Below are 25,197 nucleotides of genomic sequence, written 5' to 3' on the forward strand. Positions count from 1 at the left end.
TTTTTTTAGGCGTGTTTTTGGTCGGATAACGGGTTGGGTCGTTACAATTGGTATCAGAGCATGGTCTAAGGGATTTAGGTGACTTGAGAATGGTGCCTAGACTTAGACTTTTGTGTGTGCTTATTTGTTGCGGGACTTGTAGGGATTACCGGTCGGAATGGAAATTTGGTTAGTGCCTTAATTGTAGGTGGGCTAACGTTTATATTAATATGCGGATATTATTAATATACTATTGCGTTGTGTTTTGTTATTGTTTGCGTTGCGAATATCATCAAGCAAGATAGTCGTTGTACTAACAAGTTGATACGGTGTGTGTGCGTAATAAGGACTTACAAACCTTATTACGGGTCCAAATCTTGTCTAATAAGTGATGTACGACGAGTGTTGAGCAAGATGGGGCGGTTTGGTGCGCGTGGTTTTATTTCTTTTTCCCGTGTTTAATCGTTTTTGCATTCTTTAGAATGGTGACGGGAAATGGTACATCAAGCGGAGAACGAAATAACAACGATGAGTATGCCGCGAGGGTTGAGCCCGAGGTTGCAAAACAAGTGAAAACAATTCGAGAAGAGTTCGAAAGAAGGCTTATCGAGCCTCGGGGTAATGGTAAGAAGGAGATTAGTTACAAGGAGTTTCGAGCGCCTAAACCTCCTATGTATCATGGGGAACCAGATCCGTTAGTGAGTACTCGTTGGATCTCGGCGATCGAAGGATGTTTTCGTACAAGTGAGTGTCCTCCGGACAAGAAAACGAGAATCACTACTAATTTTTTGCGAGCTGGTGCGAAAGATTGGTTAGATGGTAAGATTGATACGATTGGCGAAGAACCGTTCATGAGTTTGTCATGGGGCGAATTTAAGAAGGAATTCTTTGAAGAATTCCGAACGCAAGCCGACTTGACAAGAATGCGTGAGGAGATACGCGTGTTGAGACAAGGGTCTATGGACCTAAATACTCTACAGGCTACCTTTATGTCTAAGGAGCGATTTTGCCCCGAGTATGTGAATAACGAAAGGTTGTTGATGCAAGACTTCCGTAAGGCTTTAAATGATGAGTTACGTGGGAAGATAAGCCTTGGGAAAGTGAACCCGTTTGCCGATCTATTTGTCGTGGCTAAGGGTTTTGAACCATATCCTTGGGAGATAATCGATAATGCTCCGAGTAAGAGAACGGTTGACTCGTATGGCGCTCCGAGTAAGAGAATCAAAGGCGCAACTGGAGGTACGAGTGATGTGGGGAAAGGAACATCGAGTTCTAGTGCGTCTAGATGTTTCAAATGCGGCGAAAGAGGCCACAAGTTTTGGGAGTGCCCGGCATCGGGTGATGGTGATGTTGTGTGTTTTAATTGTCGTGGAAGAGGGCATCGCAAAGCGGAGTGTCCCGCACTAGGGACGGCAAACGTCACGAGGAGAGGATGAGGTACAATTATGTTGTTTTTGCATAACGTACTTTTATGTTAAATGCAGTGTGAGTGTAGGCCTTGGCTAAATTATATCCTCCGTTAGAGATAATAGTAGCGGGTGGTCGGCCTACGATTGTGATATTGTTATGCACTCAGTAGAGTGTATGAGTGGTGTGTTGTGCCTTGACTCTATTGTGCGAGTCTTCAGGTGCTCAGGCATTTGGTTGATATCGGGTCGTTAAGCTCGTTCGAATGAGACCCTTAAGGTTCCGATTGTGTTGTGCGTATTGTTGACATGGGTGACATTCCTAATGGAAATACCATATTACGACGTTTTGAAAAATGGACGAAGGGCGTAAACCTTGGTGCAACTAAGCATTCCTTAGTGGTGGGAAATGTTTCTACCAAGCCATGGGAGTAGGCCTTGGTGTTCGATTATTAAGAGCGTGTTTGCTTTTGCGTTGAGGATGGCGAACCATGAGGTTCGCAGGGTGGATAAAACTCTAAGGATCGAGTGTTTGATCTCGATGTGTGTTGGTAACGGAGTCTACGTGACGCGATGTTAGGTGCCTCCTTCATACCTACTAGCGTGGTGTTCGACTCCGATGGTGTTGCGGTTACATTGTACTTAGGGTACCCTATAGAAACCCTTAGGTACATGAGTGACTAGGTGGAAATGTGACAAGCTATGGCAATCGGAGGATTGCAAGAATAAAGTTTGTGAAATTTGTGGTAAACGTTTCGTTCGAAGTGATGAAGGATAGGTTAAAAATCCTTCGTATGCTCAAGGTTGGAGCAAGATGTGGTGATGGGTCGTGTGAACCCAATTGTTAGAAAAGTCTACCTTTCGGTAGCATTGTACGGTTGTACAAGGTGTGTGTTGTGTTGGCTTTGTGTCGTTGTTTAAATAAAGCCAATGGGTGACGGTGTGCGCCAATTTCTAATGTACGAAATGAATTCGTGAGGATTCGAGTATTACGACTGATGAAGAAATTGGTCACATATGTCGGAGAGTGGTAATTATCGCGGATGATGTTACCACGGCGATGCGGTTATGGAACATAGTTCCAAGTGGGGGAGTTACACTCCCGCACGAGGAGGTTTTAGCGTGAGATTTCGGATAATGCTCATAGTAGATCCGAAATTTGTGTCGAGACCTAGATTTGGTCGATTTGTAGTAGAGTACAATTTCGGTTAAATTGTACTTAAGGTTTTGGATTTGAATTATCACCGAGGTAGTAATACGGTGAATCTCGTTGGGAGATAAATGGATGTGTTTGACGAGCAAGGTGAGATCCCTCGGTTAAGGGATGTGCGTGTCGGAATCTCTTCTAGAGAATTATTGTTTTGTGCCCATGTGCGATATAGGTGTTTCTTGCCCGATTGTGGTGGCCTTGTGTACACGTACGTGTGATGCGTGTGCAAAGATTTTCGATGTGAGTGGAATAATTATATGTATGTGTATATAATTTATTTGCTTGTGTGTGGGTTGTGGTTAGTGTATCCGTTCGTGAGGTTGCACTATAGTGTTATCCGTGCGTGAGGATTTCACTACCCTTTGTACGATGGGGGCCACATGTGTGTCTTGGTGTTGGTAGTTTTACTACTTCGTTATGACATGTGCGATGGGTGGGTTGTGACCGTTGACTCGGTCCACTAACTTCACCTTGGGAGTAACGTTGTATTTGCGCGGTATAACTTTATCGGAATGGGAGTACCATTCATGTGGTTTTGTTGTGAACTATTGGTTGTCTTATACACCAATGGTGGGGTCGTGAAGACCATGTTGTGTGATTAGTGGTGCGATAGCCGTGTTTCACTCACATATTGTTACGGGTGTGACAATAGTCGATTTTGTACACCTTGGGTTTAGCGTTGCCATAGTCGTTTTGGGCGCTATTGGTTTTAGCCGTTTGCTTATGATGTTACGATAGTTGCGTATTGGTCGTATTGCGCACTACAAGGGATGTGAAGAGGTAAGGGTAATCCGTAAGGATTCGTTTGTTCGGTCTTCACCGTTCGGGTTGTTGACCTTATTTTGGGTATGTGGTTACTTTAGCATTTTACTTGTTAGGGGTACGCTAAAGGGGTGATATCTCGGTACGAGATTCGTTGAGTTTTTCCCGATGTGAGGGATTGAGCAAGTTTTAGTGCTCGGATTTATGAATTTGATAAATCGCGGATGACGATTTAGTGTTAAAGGTGATTCATTGAGAAGGATTGCCTAGAGAAGTTGGAAGGAAACGCGATGTTTCCGCGTATGTTAAGCGATTGTAATAGATTTTGGATGTTGTGTGCATTGCATGTTCCGGCATGCGTACACGTGTGTATTTAGTAAGTGGGATAATCCTCGAGATTAACGATAAGTGTGGCGGAAGTCATTTTGGAACGTATGTTTGAGGACCATTGAGTGTTGGTCCAGTTGGTCAAGTGATGGAGATCACGAGGACATGATCCAATTTAAGTGGGGAGAGTTGTAAGATCCTGATCATGTTTCAGTAGAAGTGGACGCCGTCCAAATTTTGGGACGCCGTCCAACAAAGAAAGGTGGGACGCCGTCTAAGATTTGGGACGCCGTCCAACATAACTGACGGGCCAGCTGTTAGTTTATTTTAAAAAGGGGCAAATTGGTAATTTCACTTGAGTGTCAATTTGGAGCCTTCAAAGCTGATCCATTGGCCATTTGTGGACCTCATTCACCCACACAAACACTCTCTTCAAACCCTAGTGAGAGAAACTCATTTTTAGTGAGAGAGAGCTTGATTTGGAGAAGAAGGAGTCGGATTCTCGCCAAAGCTCAGGTTCTAAAGTTGTTCATCTCGTTCACGGCTACGTTGTGGTAGTATTAGTAAGTTCAAACTCCGAATTTCATTTATTAGATTTGATATTCAAGTTAGGGTTTGAGATTGATTAGTTGTGAAACCCTTTTTGATGATGAAGTGGGTTTATGGTGACTAGTTATTCTTATCACTTGGCGGGTTTTGGGTTGGTTGACGATTTGGCCATGATTAGGCTTTGATAATGGGTTTAATCACTAGGTTTAGTGATTATGGAAGTGTTGGAACCCATTTGGGTGCATTTGGTTGACTAATTTTGAAATGGGTCAAAATTAGGGTTTTGGGGAAGATAAGTGTTTGACACTTATGGTTGGGTTTGATTGGTGGTTTAGGACCATTTTCACTCGTGTTAGTGATTATTGGTTAGTTTGGGCGCGGTTTGTGCTTGGAAGTGCATTTGGGTCAAAATTTGCACTAAGTGTTAATTGGGTTGGTTTGTAAATCCACCCTAATTGTGTTGGTTGTTATGTGTTAAATGGAATAGGTACGTTCCATTGGCATGTTGCGGGATTGGATTGCACTTCATCGAGGCATTTAAGGTGAGTGTAAATTTACTGTACGTGTATGTATGCATAGGATGGGTGCGTGTGTGTGGAGTGACCCTTGTTCGGGTTGCTCTATGTATGTGTGGGCAAATGGACTCCTCTTGTGCTTCGAGTCCATGTGATACGCTTATGCATTTTGGGTTACCACCCTTGATGTTGTGATTGGCTAGTGTATTGGATAAACCCTTTGGCGATGGGTTTTGCTAGCTTTTGTCGTGGTGATGATTCGGGTATCGCGTGATGTTCGGATTCACTAAGCCGCGTGAAGTTTGACCAACCCTATTGTGATGCATGACTAAGGTATGAATCGCGTGAAGTTCGGATTAAGAAAGGCGCGTGAAGTTCGGCCATCCTTAATAGTCAAGTTGTTTGGAGGTAGTGAGTCGTATGAAGTCCGGATTCACTATGGCGCGTGATGTTCGACCAACCTTCATGTGGTTTAGGTTAAGGGGTTAACCGTGTCTATGGTATTGAGTATATTATTTTTATATGCACGTATATACTTATTGTTGTGTTGTAGCTAATCTTGTGGCGTTAGCTTGGAGTTTTCGTAGTGTGTAGCTACCTTGTGTATGTGCCTATTTATAGCTTGCTTGCTATGCGGTGGTGGTATGTGTTTACTCTTTGTGTTTGGTGATGCATAGTCGTTTATGCATACGTATGTGTATAGTATCTTTACATTCACTAAGCATTTGCTTACCCTCTCGTTGTTGATATTTTTATAGGTTCGCGTGTTGGCTGCTCGAGTAAGCGTGGGGATTAGAAGATCTTGCTTTTGGATATGATTAGGATTGGGTAGCGTATCCCCAATCACCATGCTCGGTCTTTAGTTTATGTTAAAACTCACATGGTCGAAAACTCGTAATTTTGTACGAAAGTCATAAAACGGCCGATGTGGGCCCGGTGTCGTAAAACTCGGTTTTATCGTGGAAAACTCTTATTTTTAATTATTATAACATATTGTGAAAGTGTTTTCGTGTGAAAGTGTCGGGAAGCGGGTTTTCCGCTCGCGTGTAAATGTAAAACTGATCAGAATATTTCAGTTCATTTGGACGCCGTCCAAAAGGCTTGGACGCCGTCCAGTCCTTCAGAACTGGACGCCGTCTAGATGTACTGTCCCACAAAATTTTTTTAGGCGTGTTTTTGGTCGGATAACGGGTTGGGTCGTTACATGGCACAAGTTTCAAGTCAGAGAGCACGTGAAGGGTTTTGCTTTCTAGATCTCGTAAATATTATTGTTTACATAGCCACTATTTATAGAGTTTTAGCCCTAGAAAATTAGATTGACCAAGCCCATTACATAATTGGACTGAGATATACATTTTTTTTTTTGTAAGAAAGGAAACCCTCCTATAAACGAGCACATCTACTCCCCCATAGAAGGTAAAACCTCGGGTAATCAAGCCTCCCAAGTGCGAGACCTGGTACCGGGTGAATTGCGCAGTCCGAACGACTAAATCGCGACAGTTCGGACTGGAGCAAAACAAAAACAAATAAGAAATAAAACTAAAAATAAAATAACTTCTTCTTTTTTTTCTTTTCGTGTTTGATTAGCTGAATAGACAGATATTTGCGGATGTGTTTCATAAACTTACTTTTTCTCTAGCAAACGACCAAATTACACAAAGCTTAAATAAGAAATAGGCCATTCTAATCAAAGCATGCATACAAAAATTATCACGGGTTGGACTGTTGGATAGACCATCCATGCTTTGTAACCACACGATCAACATCACAGATAAGCTAATTCACATTACATGAGTTTTCAAAACAGTTTGATAATATTAATGGTTGAAACTCCATCTAATTCACATTACATGAGTTTCCAAAAGATAATTAAGAACGGTCATCAAGTACCAATTAGGAGAAGCTCCTACCTAAACATGAGCTTTACATTATTATACAATTATACATCTATGTGTTTAGAAAATAGTTTATACGTGCTTAGACATTAGCATGATTAGTTATTGCATTCTTAAAAATTTCCATGATAATTGCTAAATGAACTTAATTAATTGCTATGTGCTTAGAAACTAAGTTGACTTTGTGCTTAATTGTTACATGCTTACAAACTGCCAAGATTAGCTAATATGTGACCAAATAATTATCTAATGCTATTAGCTATTATGTCTAGCACGATTATTACAAGTATACATGCTTAATTGAATACTTGTCCCATGATCAAACCATACGCCTCTATATTCTAAATATATATTGGTTTGATAACTTGTAACAATCTCAAATCATGTCTTTACTTGATTTATGGAAATCAAATTATCTCAAGTACTTGACAAAAGACATGATAAACCCAAGATAAAACCATTCAACCTTATTTGCCTAAACACTTTAAGAACATAGTTTTATCAAAAAAAATATTTAGATCTAAGTGTACTAATCAATATGCTTACATAAATGCATATTTATGTGATTAAAAAATTGAATGCTACTTAAAAAGATAAATCATATGGACTTACGTCTTGATTAACTACAAACATGATTTATGCTTAAGGGCTAAATGATCAATGCATGCTATTTGCCTTACACCTAAATGACCAATATATGTTCCCTGCTTAGTCACTTGAATAACCCAATAAATGTTGGTTTAAGAGTGAATAATCTTATGTCTAACCCGTAGTCATTAACATATGCGCTTAAACTGATGTACCTTCTTCATAAATAACTTGTAAGATTGAATTGGTTTGGAGTATAAGATTAAGTGTGTACTTAGGCTTGAGGTCAACTATTCAAATTTCATAAGCGTTAATTGGTGATATCGAGTTTTTGATTAAAGCAAAATGTTGTTTTGTCAACCTATAACCACGGGGCTACATAATTGACCAAAGTTTTAATTTATACATTGGAAGAGTTCTAAATCTGAACTTAGCTTAATTGGTAAACAAATGGAATGCCAAGAAAGAAAGACTTGCCCAAAGTTTTTGTGACAAGTAACTTTCATAAAGCTAAGTCCAAGGTAATTCAAACACTTTAATCTTAAAGTATTTGTCTACGCTAGTGCACACTCTTTTGCAGGCAACTCTAAATCAACAAAAGTCCAACACACTTAAAAAGAAGAACCGTTGCACAAACGGCTATTTCATTTGGACTATTTCCAACGGTCTCTGCGATAGTCGACCGTTGATATGATCGTTACTCATCTGTCAAGCTTAGCTCTTTATCTTTAAAAGGAAGACATATTCAAAGCTTGAAGAGAAGGCCTCTGGCCCGAGCCCTCAAGATCATCATTGAGATTCAGCAAAGATCATATTATGCTTCAATTCATATCCGAAGATATGCGATTAGCTATAGGGACATTCTATCTTGTACCCAAGATAGAATCAATTAATGTATACTAAGCATTTAATTCCTATCATAATCTTGTTTGCATTGTAAGCTACTTCATTGAATTAGTAGAAGAAGTAGCATATAACATTACTTGTAATAACCTTGTGTGTGAATGTGAGCTTCTAACTTTGGGGTGATTAAGTTGGCAGCTTTGTTCTTGTAATAAGAACACCATCTTACTAAGATAGCTAATATCCTTAAAGGGACTTAGGAAATTGACTGTACTTTTAGTGGGAACAATCTGTATCTCAATTGGAGATATGAGTTATCAACGTAAGCTTTAATCTTTCAAAGGGACCGAAAGAATATTGGCGTGGCTTATTAAATGACAAGTTATGTAATCGGATCTCCACCAGATTTGGAGAAGAGCTTAGTGAAGCTAAACTCTCGACATGATGTGTCAAGAAGTGGATTAAAAGGGTTAGTTAACATCCTACACAACCACTGTAAATCCTTGTGTTTGTTGCACTTTACATTCTTTACATATTGCATTAACAAATAAGTAATGTGTCAATAAGTAACTATTCACCCCCTCTAGTTAATTACAGATACTATGCGAACAACAAATACAATTAATGTCTTGTATTTTTAACCCTCTTGCTGATAAGTTTAACATATTAGGGTGCATATCCAACACCAACCACCATAAGAAAATATTCACCTTAATAGGTACTAATTTGTTCCGTAAAGTACATGTAGAGAGAGAGAGAGAGAGAGAGAGAGAGAGAGAGAGAGAGAGAGAGAGAGAGAGAGAGAGAGAGAGAGAGAGAGAGAGAGAGAGAGAAATTATCAATATGGTGCCTAGTATCAGACACTATATAACCTTCTAGATCAGACAAGGTCAAGTGCAAGTATATTTTGTAGCCGATAACTCAACTGAACTCATGTCCTCCTTTAAGGCGATCAAAGATTAAGTATTTCGAGACTTAATACAATCTCGAGACCAAGCCCACTTTAAAACCCCATCTTCTAAGTGATCAGCATCGAGGCAATATTTTTGTGTTCTAAATGATACAAGCTATCATACTTGTCCATTAAAACACCACCAACACTCCTATTATCGAATCAAAAGTGAGTTGAACGACCATTACCCACTTTGAAATGTAACAAATTAAAGGGAAAAATTCCTTTTCTGACCAAAGAATTATGAAGATAAACAATAGTGGTACATTTTGATATATAACATTTTGAAATCCCTCCCCAACACCCCCCCCCCCCCCCCCCCCCCCCCCCCCCCCCCCCCACCACCTCGCGACCTGTCTAAAGGTTCATGTATGTAAAATACTACTCTTTCCCATAATGACTTAGGATTCAAGAGAAAACGCCAAAGCCACTTGATAAGAAGAGCATGATTAAACGATTTCAAACCGCCGATCCCCAACCCTCCTTTTTCTTTTGATGCCATAATTAACTCCCACTTAACCCAATGCATTTTTATTGTCCTCCGAGATCCCCCCATAAATTCGCTCGAATACTTTCCAACTCTTTAACAGTGGTATATGGACATTGTAAAGAGAGAACCAATAAATAGACAAACTTCCCAGAACCAATTTAGCAAGAGTATGACGCCCCCTATAGATAACATCTTCATTTTCCCTATCGACAACTATTTTTTGAAACGATCACTAAGCGGCTTCCAACTTGAGACCCGGTTCATATTACAACCCATAGGAACATCGAAAATTTGTAAGGGCAAATGACCTTTCGAACAGCCTGGAACACTCGTGAACACATCAAGTTCATTATCCGATATTCCCAAACGGAATAAACTCGACTTAACAATATTAATTCTCAACCCGGAACACCTGTGGAACATGTCTAAGATGCACATAAAATAGTTCAGATTATCCCTGCACCAATCCGAGAACAAAACAGTATTGTCTGCATATATCAAATTATAAAATCCAGCACTCGAGGATCCAACCACAGCTTCCTTCAACGTACACTCTCAAACCGCATCTTGTACGATAATATACAACCACTCCATTACTATAAAAAAGAAGAAAGGTTCAACGGGTCACCTTGACGTAAAGTGCATTGTATTTCAAACTCGTTAGTAGGACTCCCATTGATCAATATTGAAGTGTGAGACGATTGTAAACACATCTTGACCCACGATCTCCATTCCGACCCAAAACCCAACATGGCCAACATATGATCTAAGAAATCCCAATTCACCGATCATAAGCTTTCTTGAAATCTATCTTCAACATCATTAGTTTCTTACTATTCTTCTTATACCAACCCATCACCCCGTTTAAAATGAAAGGACCATCTAAAATTTGTCTACCCAGAATGAAGGCTGATTGCTCTTATAACTTTGACAATCACCTTAGCCAAATGACAAGCCATAACCTTATTAATTATCTTTTAAATAACACCTATTAGAGATATAGGATGAAAGTCTTTAATAAGCGCAAGATTCGAAATTTTCGGGATCAACGTGAAAAAAGCAAAGGATACACCTTTTGGAATTTTGGACTCAGGGAATGCCTTGTAAATAGAAATACCAAACTCATCTTTTAACAACTCCCAATACCGTTTGATGAAACCGAATGAAAAACCATCCGGAACCGACGATTTACTACTACCAAATGCCCACACTGCCTCACGTATCTCTTCTTCCGTGACTACACCTTCTAGCATTAAATTATCATCTTTAGACAAAACAGTACTCGACCAAAAAATGGGAAGAGGATTTTTCACTAGTTGACAAGAAAATTTATCTTTATAAAAGTTGTAAAAAAGATCCTTGATGGCCAGAGGATCGACATCCCACTCACCATAACTGACACACCCTGAACCATCTGTTTACTTGGATGATATTTCAATAAACCGTGTTAAAACTTCGAGTTCTCATCACCCTCAACGGCCCATTTACACCTCGATTTTTGGATCACATTTACGTCGTCATTATAGATGATTTCATCCCGTTCACGATTAATATCCCTCCATTCCTCCAAAATGGTGTTTAAAGGTTTTTTTATATCAATTAACTCATATATTACATGAAGCCAAGTAAGTATCCCATTCTTCTTGTCAATTGTTCCTGACACATTGTTTTTGGCTCACCCTTTTATTTTCATCTTCACATCCTTTTATCTTTTCATTAATCGAAATAGACGAATCCATAAAAGCAACATCAGTTGCTTCCTTTACCACATTATCAAAATTTGGATGATCAACGCAAGAGTTAAAGAATTTAAACGGAAAGTGCCGGAAGTCGACCTTGGCATCATGAAGAAGAATAGGTAAGTGATCCGAGTAACGTTTTGTTAATGCGATCAACTTTAAATCTGTAAAAATAGAAGTAATTAACACCTTATCCAACCTACTCCTCTTCGATGCCTACTTGTTGATCCAAGTAAAATGTCTACCGCCATAAGGTAAGTTAATCAACCCCAAATTCGTTATGAATTTTAAAAGTGTTAGCCTCATTCGTATTAAATGAGGAATGAAACCCTTTTATCTTCCGTCTGAACTTTGTTCATATCTCCAAACAACGTATATTCCCCTACGTTCTCGCTTATGATGTGTCGTAAAAACTACCATAACTCTCTTTTAGTATAAACATCATGCGACACATAACACCATATAAAGTTCGAAGTAGAACTCACCCACTTTCGTTTGAGATTAACGTAATGGTCGCCACACCATATGCTCTCCTTTACAAACAACTTAGGATCCCACATAGAGATAATACCACCTGAATATCCTATAGAAAGGCTACAAGCGTAGTCGAATGAAAAATCACCCACATAGATTTGAGTCAAAACAACTCAAGGTGTGCCATCTTTGATTCTTGTATACCCAAGAAGTGATTCTTGTATACCCAAGTAGTGAACTTTGTAGGATTAATGTGCAAGATACAACATATAACTATATGGCTAAATTTATTTGAGCCTTCGGGGTCACACACATATACACCTAGACGTCAAATGATGTATATATGATGTATATATATTATTCAAGTAACGAAATAAACTAATACACTTAGTTTTAATTAATTAGTTAATTGGTTAATTAATTAATTAATCATGATGATTTTGGAATCTGATTTTCAAAGATATATGTATACAATATTTATGTTAGTGGATGAAATCATGGAAATTATTCATACCTAACAAATATATTAATATATCTTTGATGTTTGGTTTTACAAGTCGACAAAGCAAAAGCAAAAGTGAGTTTGATTACAATATTTCCACTATTATTATTTCCACTACATTGTGCTAGTTTAATTCTTGAAGTAGAGATATAAAAATAGGGACAACCAAACTTGAAAAATACAATTCCTTTTGCTTTCTCTGCCGCAAGTAAAAGGAAATCACAAACTCATTCTTTTCAACAAGAAGAAAAATTGATAAGCTCCGTATTCTTATTTCACTCAATTAATCAAGGGTTGATTAATTTGTTACTTGGGATTTGGACTAGCATCCGTTGACAGTCGTTTAAAGTGTAGTGTGGACTATCCAAAGAGACGGTCATACTTTTGATCGTGAGTTTCTCTCCATCAACCCAGTTCTACTAGAAAGGTATAACGTTTACTCACTTTGTAAATTTATATATTTTGACAATTATTAATGGTGTAATTGGATCTTGGTGGAACCGTCAACCGTGTGCATGTTTGGTAATATAGATTATATTTAATTTTAACTGTCTGCTGTGTTATTCTGAATGAAAAGTACACACGGTTTTCCATCAGTGGTATCCGAGCCGCTTTTACACCATTTTAATTGTCACGTGATTTTCTCAGATCTAGTTTTGTGGTGAATTGGTAAAAAGTAAAAACTTTTTTTTTTTTTTTTTATAACTTCAACATGTTTGTTTTAAATTAAACCTCATGAGATACAAATAAGATCTGAAAAATATCACTGTTATAAATCTTAAATTTATTATGGCTTGAATAATTGTTGTTTATTTCATTCCATGGTTGTACACATGCATTGTAACCATGGACAAGCCATATGTAGTTTTTAATAATGTAGTTATTAGAATTGTGATTGCACACATAGCCCATAATGCCCCGACCTATGTATGATTGTTGTGATTGTTGATTACGGCAATATTATGTCATGATTGATTATTTGAATTATTAGAAAGGCCATTTTGAAGCCAAAGTTATATTATATTTATTTTTCATTTTCATAGTATTGTATTTATGTTTATTTCAATTTGTAAAAGTACTAGTTTAGTTGTATTTTCAAATTAAAATAAATGTAACAAGATGAAGATTGAAGATAAAATACAACATGCTTTTGGCTTAGATGATGGCGAACAGGTCAAGTTGACAACGATGGCATTTGTCAAGTTTTTACTTGATTCTTGAATCAAGTGGGAGCTACGATATTACCCTTAGTTTGACCTCTTGATCCCATGTCGGCTCATGGGATCGAGAATAGGATTTTTGGGCTAGGCTATGTGTGTGTTTGATGCACGATATGGTTGTGTTTTATTTTTGCACTATACATAATTGTTGATTAGAACATATGCTAAATGTTTTTGATGAAAAAATCAAATAAAACCGGAAAAAGTTTCAAAGATTAAAATTGATGATTTTAAAAGTTAAACTCTAACGAGTTTTAAGTTAAATGATTTTTGAAACACAAATTATATATGATCGAAATCTTTTAAAATTGTTTTAAAACGATACACGTTTATGTATTTGTTACTTTTATATATAAAATAAAATAACAAACTAGACGCATAAACACGATTGACATATATAAAATTGGTTAAAATGATTTTTAACAAATAGTGTAGCGAATCTTGTGTGCATGCATTATTCGTTAACACAAACATTTTTAAAATACCCGTCAAATTTAAGTCATGCCATCCAATGAGCTTGCAAACACTCCTCGTTATTTTTTGGTTACGGTGAGACCTAATCGAATTATAGCCACGACGTGGATTTTCAGTTACAAGTGAGACTAGGCTGAATTTCCACTGTTTTCAAATTGGACGACTTAATTGTATTCACAGTGAGACCTTAGTTCGAGGTAAGGATGGGACAAACATGCCAGTAGATAATAGTGGTTTATTGAACTACACATATTTCTAGGTCCCATAAAGATCTAAGTGTTGCACTTGTGATGCAATTGGTAACCGCTACCTACCAATAGACTCTATAACTGCTAGCTGATCAACAGATGTAGTTATGGAACCTCTATGTGGATCTTAGGCTTTCGTAAATTAATTGTTTTCAAATATATTAAAACCTGGGTAGTTAATTTATTAAAGTACTATATCGAAAATACTAAAATTGAATCTTGTTCTTTTGTAGATGTTAAACAATCAAAACGTAAACGAAAACAACCTCCATTCTTTGTTGGAGAAGGATAAACTAAATGGTTCAAACTTCCTCGATTGGTACCGCAACCTGAGAATTGTTCTCAAATTTGAAGGGAAGTTGAACAAAAGAATGCTTATCAGAAGTTTTTTGATGAGCAAGAGAAGATAGCTTTAATCATGCTTGCTAGTATGACTTCTGACCTCCAAAAGGAAATGGAAGATCGTACAACATATGATATGATGACTGAGCTGAAAAATATGTTTCAGAAACAGGCTAGTCAAGAGTTATACGAAACTTATAAGCTTCTTCAAACATGCAAAATGGAGGAGGGTCAATCAGTGAGCTCTCATGTCTTAAAAATGAAAAGCTACATTGACCGATTGGAAAAACTTGGAACTACCTTGCCACCTAACTTGGCTGTGAACACAGTTTTGGTTTCACTACCAAAATCGTATCACCAATTTGTGATGAATTACAATATGCTCAAAACTGCTGAACAGGATATTCCATATAAGGTTTTCAATCCAGGTGTCCTGATGATTAGGGATAGTAAGGTGAGAAAGAATAAGCCGAAAACTTGGGAAAAAGGAAAAGGCAAGTCAATTGCTAAGAAAAAGATTCCACCACCTCCCAAGAAAGAAAACCCAGCGAAAGACGTCGAATGTTTCCACTGTGGAAAAGTTGGCCACTGGAGGAGGAACTGTCCTTCCTACCTATCTGAGTTGAGAAAAGGCAAAGCTGGCCAGACCAGCAAATCAGGTATATTTCATATACAGTTATATACTTTTTCTAGTGATTCCTAGATTTTTGATACTGGTTGTGGTACTCACATCTGTAACAATATGCAGGGAATGAGAAGAAGTAAGAGACTGAAGAACAACACACTAGACTTAAGAGTGGGCAATGGGGCTCGAGCTACTGTCGAAGCTATTGGCACCTATGAGCTTACTCTACCTAGTGGTCTTATTGTTTTGTTGGAACAATGTCATTATGCTCCTAGTATTACGAGTCATGTAATTTCAGTTTCTCTTTTAAAAGATGTTGGTTTTGAACTTACTTTTACGCACCTTGGTATTTCAGTTTCTAAGAATAATGTTTTTTATTTTAATGCTATTTCACGTGATGGTATTTTTGAAATTGATATGCATGGTGTGATTTCAAATAATAATTATGTATATACCCGTACTGCCAAACGAGTCAAGCAAGACTTGAATAATACCTATCTATGGCATTGTCGTCTTGGTCACATAAACAAACAACGCATTTCAAAACTCCAATCTGATGGGCTTTTGGAATCAACTGGCTCTGAGTCATTTGATGTATGCAAGTCATGTTTATGTGGAAAGATGACAAAGGCTCCTTTCTTCGGTTTAGGTGAGAGAGCTGAAGATCTTTTAGGACTAATACATACTGATGTGTGTGGCCCTTTTAGAACTATGTCTAGAAATGGTGAATCATACTTCGTTACATTTACTGATGATTATAGTAGATATGGTTATGTTTACTTGCTGAAACATAAACATGAAGTTTTTGAAATATTCACAATCTTTCAAAATGAAGTAGAGAATCAACTTCGAAAGACCATTAAAGCCCTTCGCTCTGATCGGGGAGGGGAATATATGAGTCAAAAGTTTTTGGACCATCTGAATAATCGTGAGATTGTCTCACAGTTCACTCCACCTTACACACCACAACACAATGGCATGTCGGAACGAAGGAATCGAACTTTACTTGATATGGTTCGATCTATGATGAGTCTAACTACTCTACTAATGTCTTTTTGGGGTTATGCATTAGAGTTTGCTGCACGCATACTCAATATGGTTCCAACCAAGAAGGTAGAAAAGACACCATATGAGTTATGGCATGGAAAGAGTCCTAAGTTGTCTTATTTGAAAGTCTGGGGTTGTGAAGCGTATGTGAAACGTGACACATCAAACAAGTTAGAACCCAGAGGTATCAAATGTCACTTTGTGGGATACCCAAAGGAAACAATTGGTTACTACTTTTACTACTAAGCTGAAAACAAAGTGTTTACTGCTCGGTTTGCTGAATTCTTAGAAAGAGATCTTCTCTTACAAGAAGTCAGTGGGAGTAAAGTAGATCTTGAGGAAATTTAAGAATCACAAAATAACATACCTTCTGAAGGCACTAGCCAACCGCACGTTGAAGCTGAACACACTGTTAGTGAGCCAGAACGTGTTGCACCTGTAATTCGTAGATCTAGTAGAATTTCTCATCAACCTGAGAGGTTAAATCTTCTGATTAATTCAGATGAATCTCATCTAGGGGATTATGATGAACCCTCTAGCTACGGTGAAGTCATATCAGATTCAGAATCTGACAAATGGCAAGATGCTATGAAGACAGAGATGCAGTCCATGAAAGATAATCAAGTATGGGACTTGATTGATCTTCCACCCAATTGCAAAACAGTGGGGAGTAAATGGGTCTTCAAGAAGAAAGCTGACATGGACGGTAATGTAAACACTTTTAAGGCTCGATTGGTGGCAAAAGGTTATACTCAAACTCAAGGAATTGATTATGAGGAAACTTTTTCACCAGTCGCGAGCATTAAATCAATTAGGATACTTATTGCCATAGCTGCTTTTCATGATTATGAAATATGGCAAATGGATGTCAAAACCGCTTTCCTAAATGGCGACCTAAGCGAGGACGTATATATGGTTCAGCCGGAAGAGTTTGTGAATCCTAAGCATCCTACTAAAGTATGCAAGCTTCTAAAATCCATTTATGGATTAAAGCAAGCATCCAGGAGCTGGAATTTTAAGTTTGATCAGAAAATCAAAGAGTTTGGTTTTTCTCAAAACCAAGATGAGCCATGTGTTTACATTAGAGCTAGTGGGAGCAAAGTTGTCTTCTTGATCCTGTATGTTGATGACATACTACTTATTGGAAATGATATTCCAACTTTACAAGATGTCAAATCTTGGCTTGGAAAATGTTTTGCCATGAAAGATCTTGGAGAAGCTAAGTATATTCTTGGAATCAGGATCTATAGAAATAGATCCAAAAGACTTATTGGTTTAAGTCAAAGTACATACATTGACAAAATCTTAGGAAGATTTAACATGCAAAACTCCAAGCGCGGAGCATTGCCCATGCAAAAGGGCATAACCTTGAGCTAGTCTCAAAGTCCTATCACACCTAATGAGATAAGACGAATGAAATGTGTTCTGTATGCTTCAGCTATAGGATCAATTATGTATGCTATGTTATGTACTAGACCTGATGTCTCGTTAGCCTTGAGTTTGATGAGTCGTTATCAACAGAATCCAGGTGAAGAATATTGGATTGCTGTTAAGTGCATTCTTAAGTATTTGCGGAGAACTAAAGATATGTTCTTGGTTTACGGAGGTTTGGAAGAAGAGTTGAGTATTAGATGTTATACAGATGCTAGTTTCCAAACTGATCGAGATGATTCTCAATCCCAGTCAGGGTATGTCTTTGTCATGAATGGCGGGGCAGTTGATTGGAGAAGCTCAAAGCAGAGCACAGTTGCACAGTCTACAACGGAAGCAGAATACATTGCTGCCTCAGAAGCTGCTCAAGAAGCTGTCTAGATTAGGAAGTTTATTACTGAACTCGGAGTAGTTCCCAGCATTGAATCCCCTATGGAAATGTACTGTGATAATTCAAGTGCTATTATACTTGCGAAAGAATCACGTGTATGTAAAGGTAGCAGACACATTCTTCGACAGTTTGACTACATTCAAGAAGTCGTTGAGAGGAATGATATTAGTATTCTTAAGGTTCATACAGATGATAATGTGGCTGACCCGTTCACGAAGCCCATGACACACAACAAGCATGATGATCATGCTAGTAGTATTGGACTTCGTTATGCTGCTGAAATTTTTAATTTGTAATTTAGTATTTGGATATTTTTGGAACATTAAGCAGTTTTATCTTAATGAATTGATATATAGTCAGTATGATCAGTTTCATTTATATCACTGTGTTCTATATTAGCATGTTTAATCCATGAATAATTGTTGATTATTCAAAATCTCCATAATCGATCATGTTATGGGAATAACATGAATTAAGATTAATATAAAGTTTTGGTTATATTTATTGATGATAAATAGTTAACTTGTAGAGACTAAAATTCATATGTATTCATTGATGATGGATATTGGAATGACCCAACCGAGATATCACTACATGGATCATTGTCAGTAGTGAATCTTTTAGTGATTATATCTCTATGTCCTTAGACTTGAGATTCACGCCAATTTCGATGTGTGGAATATTGTACTTTGATATGGTTAAACACTGTCCTGAATAAAGTTGTAATAAAAGCCATTATTGGGTATAATGTGATGCTCGTGACAGACACGTGTATGCAATATAGGATTTGTTCCTCCGAAATGTTTGGAGTTAGATACTTTTGAGCTCCTCGATGAATGAATAAGATATTTGTGTGGCCGCACCCAGATGTAATTAAGATGATACTTAATTAATTTGGTGATCGAATTCAGTTCTAAGATCGAGAAATAAAATCGTTAAACAAATGAGAATGACCGATGATCCATATCTCAAGTTTAACTAAAGTATCTGAAACAAAAGGACGAATGACATTTAACACTTACTATAAGCAGTTCTGAGAAACTATCCTCACGTGAATTTAGGGACAATGGCGTGTTACTAGACGCTATCCATTATTTGTATAGTTACCTGGGGTTGTACCATGCACAAGTGGGAGTCTGTAGGATTAATGTGCAAGGTACAACATATAACTATATGGCTAAACTTATTTGAGCCTTCGGGGTCACACACATATACACCTAGACGTCAAATGATGTATATATTTTACTCAAGTAACGAAATAAATTAATACACTTAGTTTTAAATTAATTAGTTAATTGGTTAATTAATTAATTAATCATGATGATTTTGGAATCTGATTTTCAAAGATATATGTATACAATATTTATGTTAGTGGATGAAATCATGGAAATTATTCATACCTAACAAATATATTAATATATCTTTGGTGTTTGGTTTTACAAGTCGACAAAGCAAAAGCAAAAGTGAGTTTGATTACAATATTTCCACTACTACTATTTCCACTACATTGTGCTAGTTTAATTCTTGAAGTAGAGATATAAAAATAGGGACAACCAAACTTGAAAAATACAATTCCTTTTGCTTTCTCTGTCGCAAGTAAAAGGAAATCACAAACTCATTCTTTTCAACAAGAAGAAAAATTGATAAGCTCCGTATTCTTATTTCACTCAATTAATCAAGGGTTGATTAATTTGTTACTTGGGATTTGGACTAGCATCCGTTGACAGTCGTTTAAAGTGTAGTGTGGACTATCCAAAGAGACGGTCATACTTTTGATCGTGAGTTTCTCTCCATCAACCCAGTTCTACAAGAAAGGTATAACGTTTACTCACTTTGTAAATTTATATATTTTGATAATTATTAATGGTGTAATTGGATCTTGGTGGAACCGTCAACCGTGTGCATGTTTTGTAATATAGATTATATTTAATTTTAACTGTCCTCTGCGTTAATCTGAATGAAAAGTACACACGGTCAGGTCACTAAACTTGTTTAAACATACTTAGAATAATTTCCCCCTTCATATTCAAATGAACTTTGGTCAGGTCACTAAAACGCTAATCTTGGTTAATGACACTGAATGACACCATAATGACACTTTTAGCTTATAATAAATGTTAAACATTCAAGTATGGCTAAAAGTTTTTTTTAAAGTGTATTTTTATAAATCTAAATTAAAATGCTAAGACTTAAAGATGGTCATTAAGTCCCAATTAAAGTGATGCTCTCCACTTGATTAACCATTAAGCACTAATTATGTGTTTAATAAGAGTTTAAAGTAAACTCCCAAAAGTCTTCAAATAGAAACAAGGTAGTCTAAATTGAAAGCTTGCAAGTAGCCAATAAGAGCACATACTTGCAAAACTAATGTTGAGAAAAGGGTTGAAGACTTGTGACTTGAAGTTTGGAAGCATATTGTCACGACCCTACTTTTTCCGTTATCTTTTACCGTTTGTTATTTAACGTCCGTTAATTGGTATTCGTGCCACGTTATTTCTTTGATCTATATTATTATTTTTGTAATAATATATTATTATTATGTGTTAGGTGAATATTTGTATTCATATTTTAAATCGTACGTTTCTACGTGTCGTGGATTTCTATCCGGCAAATCTTTTCGGTTTACAAACCAACGGTCAAACTTTGGGGATTTTTAAATCCAAATTATTTTTAATATAATATTTTAATATCATATGATTATATATAGTGTTTATATATATTTTTCATCGCGTATTTGTTATCTCTCCGATTATTTAATCGCGTAGTCGTGTTTTTGCGTTTCGAGTTTCGATCGGGCATTCGGGCCACAAGGAAATTATCATTAAACAAAATTGGGAAATGGGGCCCACCCCCATGCACCCATTCGGCTGACCCCATCAAGAGAGGGGGGTTATGTGCTAGATTTTGGAACTAGTCTCATTTTATCCTCACTACTTCATTTTATCATTTTCTAAAAACCTAAAAACACTCTCTTCTCCCTCTCCCTTGTTCTTGGCCGTCGCCAACCATCACCTATATCATCATCATCATCATCAATTAAAATATTACTTGGATCAAGAAGCTTTAATCATCATCGCGTTCATCTCTTCATTCTTACGCGCTCATATCAATCAATTCTCGATTAGGGTATAAACCCTAACCCCAAATTTTTGAATTTTCATTTATTTTTCTGTATTTATATGTTATTTTGATGATTGTATGTTATTGTATTGTTGATTGTATGCGTAGATTCAGTCGATAATTCATGTTTTCGGTTTGATTGTTTTGGGACAGCAGCTTGTTTGACCATTTCTGTAAATATAACTGATGTAAAATGTTAAATTAAAGTGTCTAGATGTGTTCCTCTCATCAAGACATTAATTTTAGACTCCGGATTCATGTTATTTCGAATCCCGGAGCTTAAGATATGATTAAAATGGTGTTTTATTGAAATCAAAATCTAAAAATGAATTGTTCCAGGTTTGGTCCGAATTTGTGACTATTTTTAGAGTCTATAGGGTATACTAGTGTGTTAGGATTGATGATTGGATGAACATTCATGTCCGGGTCATCGAAATCCGAGCCGCGGATCACCAGTTGTGACCAAAACATGTTTTTGAACGAATTAAAGTTCCAAGTTGAATAATGGCTGATTGTCACGACATGGTGGCTGTTCTTGGGGTGTTCTTGAGCACACTAATGTGTCGGGTGGGTTGGTTAGGCGAAGATATATATAAGACTCGTCGAAAACTGATTTCCGGGGCTCAAGTTATGACCCGATGAACTTTTAATTAAAACTTATGGTTATTAAATAAGACTTATGACATATATAATGATTTTCATTATTAATAAATTACTCATCATATAAAAAGTAATTATTTTAATTTAAGACTTATTATATACATATTTATTATATCATTTATTAATTAGATTTGATTAGTGAAACATTTAATTAAACTTATAATTAATAATACTTTTATTATTAATGAAAAATAATTATGGTAAGTATTAAACTTATATTATGAGATTGTTTTAATGAGACTTATAATAAAGATTAATTAATTATTTAATTATTATAAGGCTTAGTTATTATTTAATTATAATCTAATTATTAAATACTTATGATTTAATAATTATAATTAGAAACTTATGATATTATTAATAATTCATTATTAATTAATAATACTTATGATATGATTAAAATTTATTATTAATTAATAATACTTAAATTACAATTAATATTTAATTAATTAATTAAATACTTATGTTATATGAATTATATCATTTAAACTTATGTTAACTCTAATAATTCAATTTAATTTAATTAAGCTTATGTTATGACATAATTATACATATTTGACTTTAATTAACATTATAACTTATATTATTAATATAACTTATATTATACTTTAAAATTTAATGTTGACTATGTTTGACCAAGGTTGACTTTTGAGTTGACTTTCGGTTGACTTTGACTTTCAGTTGACTTTTATTGACTTTCTAATTAAGGAAACTTTCCTAACTTAGAAACTTTCCAAATATAGCAACTTTCTAAATATGAAAACTTTCCAAAAATAGAAACTTTTCTAAAATAGAAACTTTCCTAAAATAGAAACTTTCCTAAAATAGAAACTTTCCAAAAATGGAAACCTGCTAAAAATAGAAACTTTCTAAAAATAGAAAGTAGGTGTCCTTACGCTGTTCTGATCAAACCGAAGCATGTTGAGTGTTGTTCTATGTCTACTTGCGACAAGTACTATAGCTATCATGCTAAGACTTGACCTAAGTTAGTTATTTATATCGACCTACTTTATTTATAGGTCGGCGTTGTGATCATTCTTGATCACTGCTTTTTGTGTGGTTACTTCATTTGCTTTAAGGTGAGTTATAGTCCCGTTTTTCATACTTTTTAAAGTATATTTTTGGAATGTGATTACATGCATTTTGTTTTACGTTTAGACACAAGTGGCAATTAAAGTTAAATTATTCATTATGAGTTGAACAAAAATATTCCCTAGTCTGGTGACTGTAATCACTGGTTTCTACTGGTGAACGCGAATCCTATGGATAGATCTATCGGGCTTGACAACCCCATTTCGAGCTAGTTGCGCTAGCAATTTATAATCGGAATGTGTTAGTACTTCATATTTATTTGAAGATACACTTGTTCAGTGTATATATATTGTGTTTGGCAAGGGTAAATAAATGGTTAAGTGGTTACCAGGTGGCTCATTGATAATGAAATAATATTTTATGTTTTCTAACATTTTAAATCTTGTGGTCTAAAGTTTATACGTTTATTTAAACCTATAATTCACTCAACATTTTTTTGACAGTTTACTCGCATGTTTTCACAGGTACTTGATTTATTTGATGCTTCCACTGTGTTAGAAGAGTCTGCATGCATTTGGGCAGATTTTGTTAAACGATTTATGAAACATTAAACTTGCATTCTATTTTTGAATTATTAAACTTGTGCGGGTTTGGTTGACAACGTTTTATGTCAACTTTGGATATTAATATGTTGGATTTGTTAAACTGCATATTTTGATAAATTTCCTTTTTGGGAAACTTTTGAAATAAAAGAATGCAATGTTGTTTATTAAATTCATTTAAAGTTCGATCAAGCTGTGGGACCAAGTGACGGAGCCGTTAAGTGTATTGACGGGGCCATCACTAATATGGTTGTCATGGGATCAAAATTCTGCATTTGCCTTAAGAGGAAATCAATGACACACCTCTAGTATAAAGTGACTTACCTCTTTCAAGCCAAGTTCAACTTCAAAGAATGCTTCCAAGACAAAAGGGTTAATGCATGTCTTTTCAGATGTTTTTGGCATCTAATTGCAGCCATCTTATAAGAGAAAAAGCCAAAGTAAAAGATCTCAAACAGCTACAAAATTCAGAGATCAGAGCTGCATGGTCGAACCACGATCGACCGTGGGGTGAGCCGCAGACATCCGGGTTAGAATTTCTCTTGCTTATAAAAGCCAAACCATGGAGCACTTGAAGACTCGCCTCTTGCACTTACATTTCTATACATTTATTGATATCATTCAAATTTCATTGTAATCAATTTAGAGTGATTCAAGCAAGAGTGATTGCAAACTTAGTTGTGAGTTTACTTGTAAATTATCTTCTTAAAGGGATCTAGAAGATAAGTGAGATTTCACTTAGTGGTAGTATTAGAATCTTGTGGTAAGAGCTTTTGGTGTTTGTGAATTCTTCAACGTGATGTAATGGTTCATAAGTTGCGGCTTATCAACGAGCTAGTGTTGTATCCGGATACTCTGAAATGTCCCGTTCTTATTGATTAAAAACGTTCCATATTAATTGATTTCGTTGCGAGGTTTTGACCTCTATATGAGACGTTTTTCAAAGACTGCATTCATTTTTAAACAAACCATAACCTTTATTTCATCAATAAAGGTTTAAAAAGCTTTACGTAGATTATCAAATAATGATAATCTAAAATATCCTGTTTACACACGACCATTACATAATGGTTTACAATACAAATATGTTACAACAAAATAAGTTTCTTGAATGCAGTTTTTACACAATATCATACAAGCATGGACTCCAAATCTTGTCCTTATTTAAGTATGCGACAGCGGAAGCTCTTAATAATCACCTGAGAATAAACATGCTTAAAACGTCAACAAAAATGTTGGTGAGTTATAGGTTTAACCTATATATATCAAATCGTAACAATAGACCACAAGATTTCATATTTCAATACACATCCCATACATAGAGATAAAAATCATTCATATGGTGAACACCTGGTAACCGACAATAACAAGATGCATATATAAGAATATCCCCATCATTCCGGGACACTCTTCGGATATGATATAAATTTCGAAGTACTAAAGCATCCGGTACTTTGGATGGGGTTTGTTAGGCCCAATAGATCTATCTTTAGGATTCGCGTCAATTAGGGTGTCTGTTCCCTAATTCTTAGATTACCAGACTTAATAAAAAGGGCATATTCGATTTCGATAATTCAACCATAGAATGTAGTTTCACGTACTTGTGTCTATTTTGTAAATCATTTATAAAACCTGCATGTATTCTCATCCCAAAAATATTAGATTTTAAAAGTGGGACTATAACTCACTTTCACAGATTTTTACTTCGTCGGGAAGTAAGACTTGGCCACTGGTTGATTCACGAACCTATAACAATATATACATATATATCAAA

At 36.1% G+C, this 25,197-nt stretch overlaps 2 protein-coding genes across 2 annotated transcripts; both read left to right on the forward strand.

Annotated features, from left to right (window-relative positions):
• Positions 1-461: 461 nt before the first annotated feature.
• Positions 462-1,415, forward strand: LOC139868737 (uncharacterized). The gene has a single exon (XM_071857073.1). It carries the CDS (start codon positions 462-464, stop codon positions 1,413-1,415), a length of 954 nt encoding a protein of 317 aa, XP_071713174.1.
• Positions 1,416-14,639: 13,224 nt separating this feature from the next.
• LOC139866113 (uncharacterized) lies at positions 14,640-15,378 on the forward strand. Its single transcript, XM_071854252.1, has 2 exons — positions 14,640-15,174; positions 15,264-15,378. The coding sequence occupies exons 1-2, from the start codon at positions 14,652-14,654 to the stop codon at positions 15,278-15,280; spliced, it is 540 nt and encodes a 179-aa protein (XP_071710353.1). The 5' UTR covers positions 14,640-14,651; the 3' UTR covers positions 15,281-15,378.
• Positions 15,379-25,197: the final 9,819 nt, after the last annotated feature.

This window comes from Rutidosis leptorrhynchoides, chromosome 9 (assembly GCF_046630445.1).
Source record: "Rutidosis leptorrhynchoides isolate AG116_Rl617_1_P2 chromosome 9, CSIRO_AGI_Rlap_v1, whole genome shotgun sequence".
Classification (NCBI taxonomy): domain Eukaryota; kingdom Viridiplantae; phylum Streptophyta; class Magnoliopsida; order Asterales; family Asteraceae; genus Rutidosis; species Rutidosis leptorrhynchoides.

Bases quoted from the DNA above. Each gene is read 5' to 3' on its own strand.
- LOC139868737 (XM_071857073.1), top strand. From the start codon at position 462: ATGGTGACGGGAAATGGTACATCAAGCGGAGAACGAAATAACAACGAT.
- LOC139866113 (XM_071854252.1), top strand. From the start codon at position 14,652: ATGATGACTGAGCTGAAAAATATGTTTCAGAAACAGGCTAGTCAAGAG.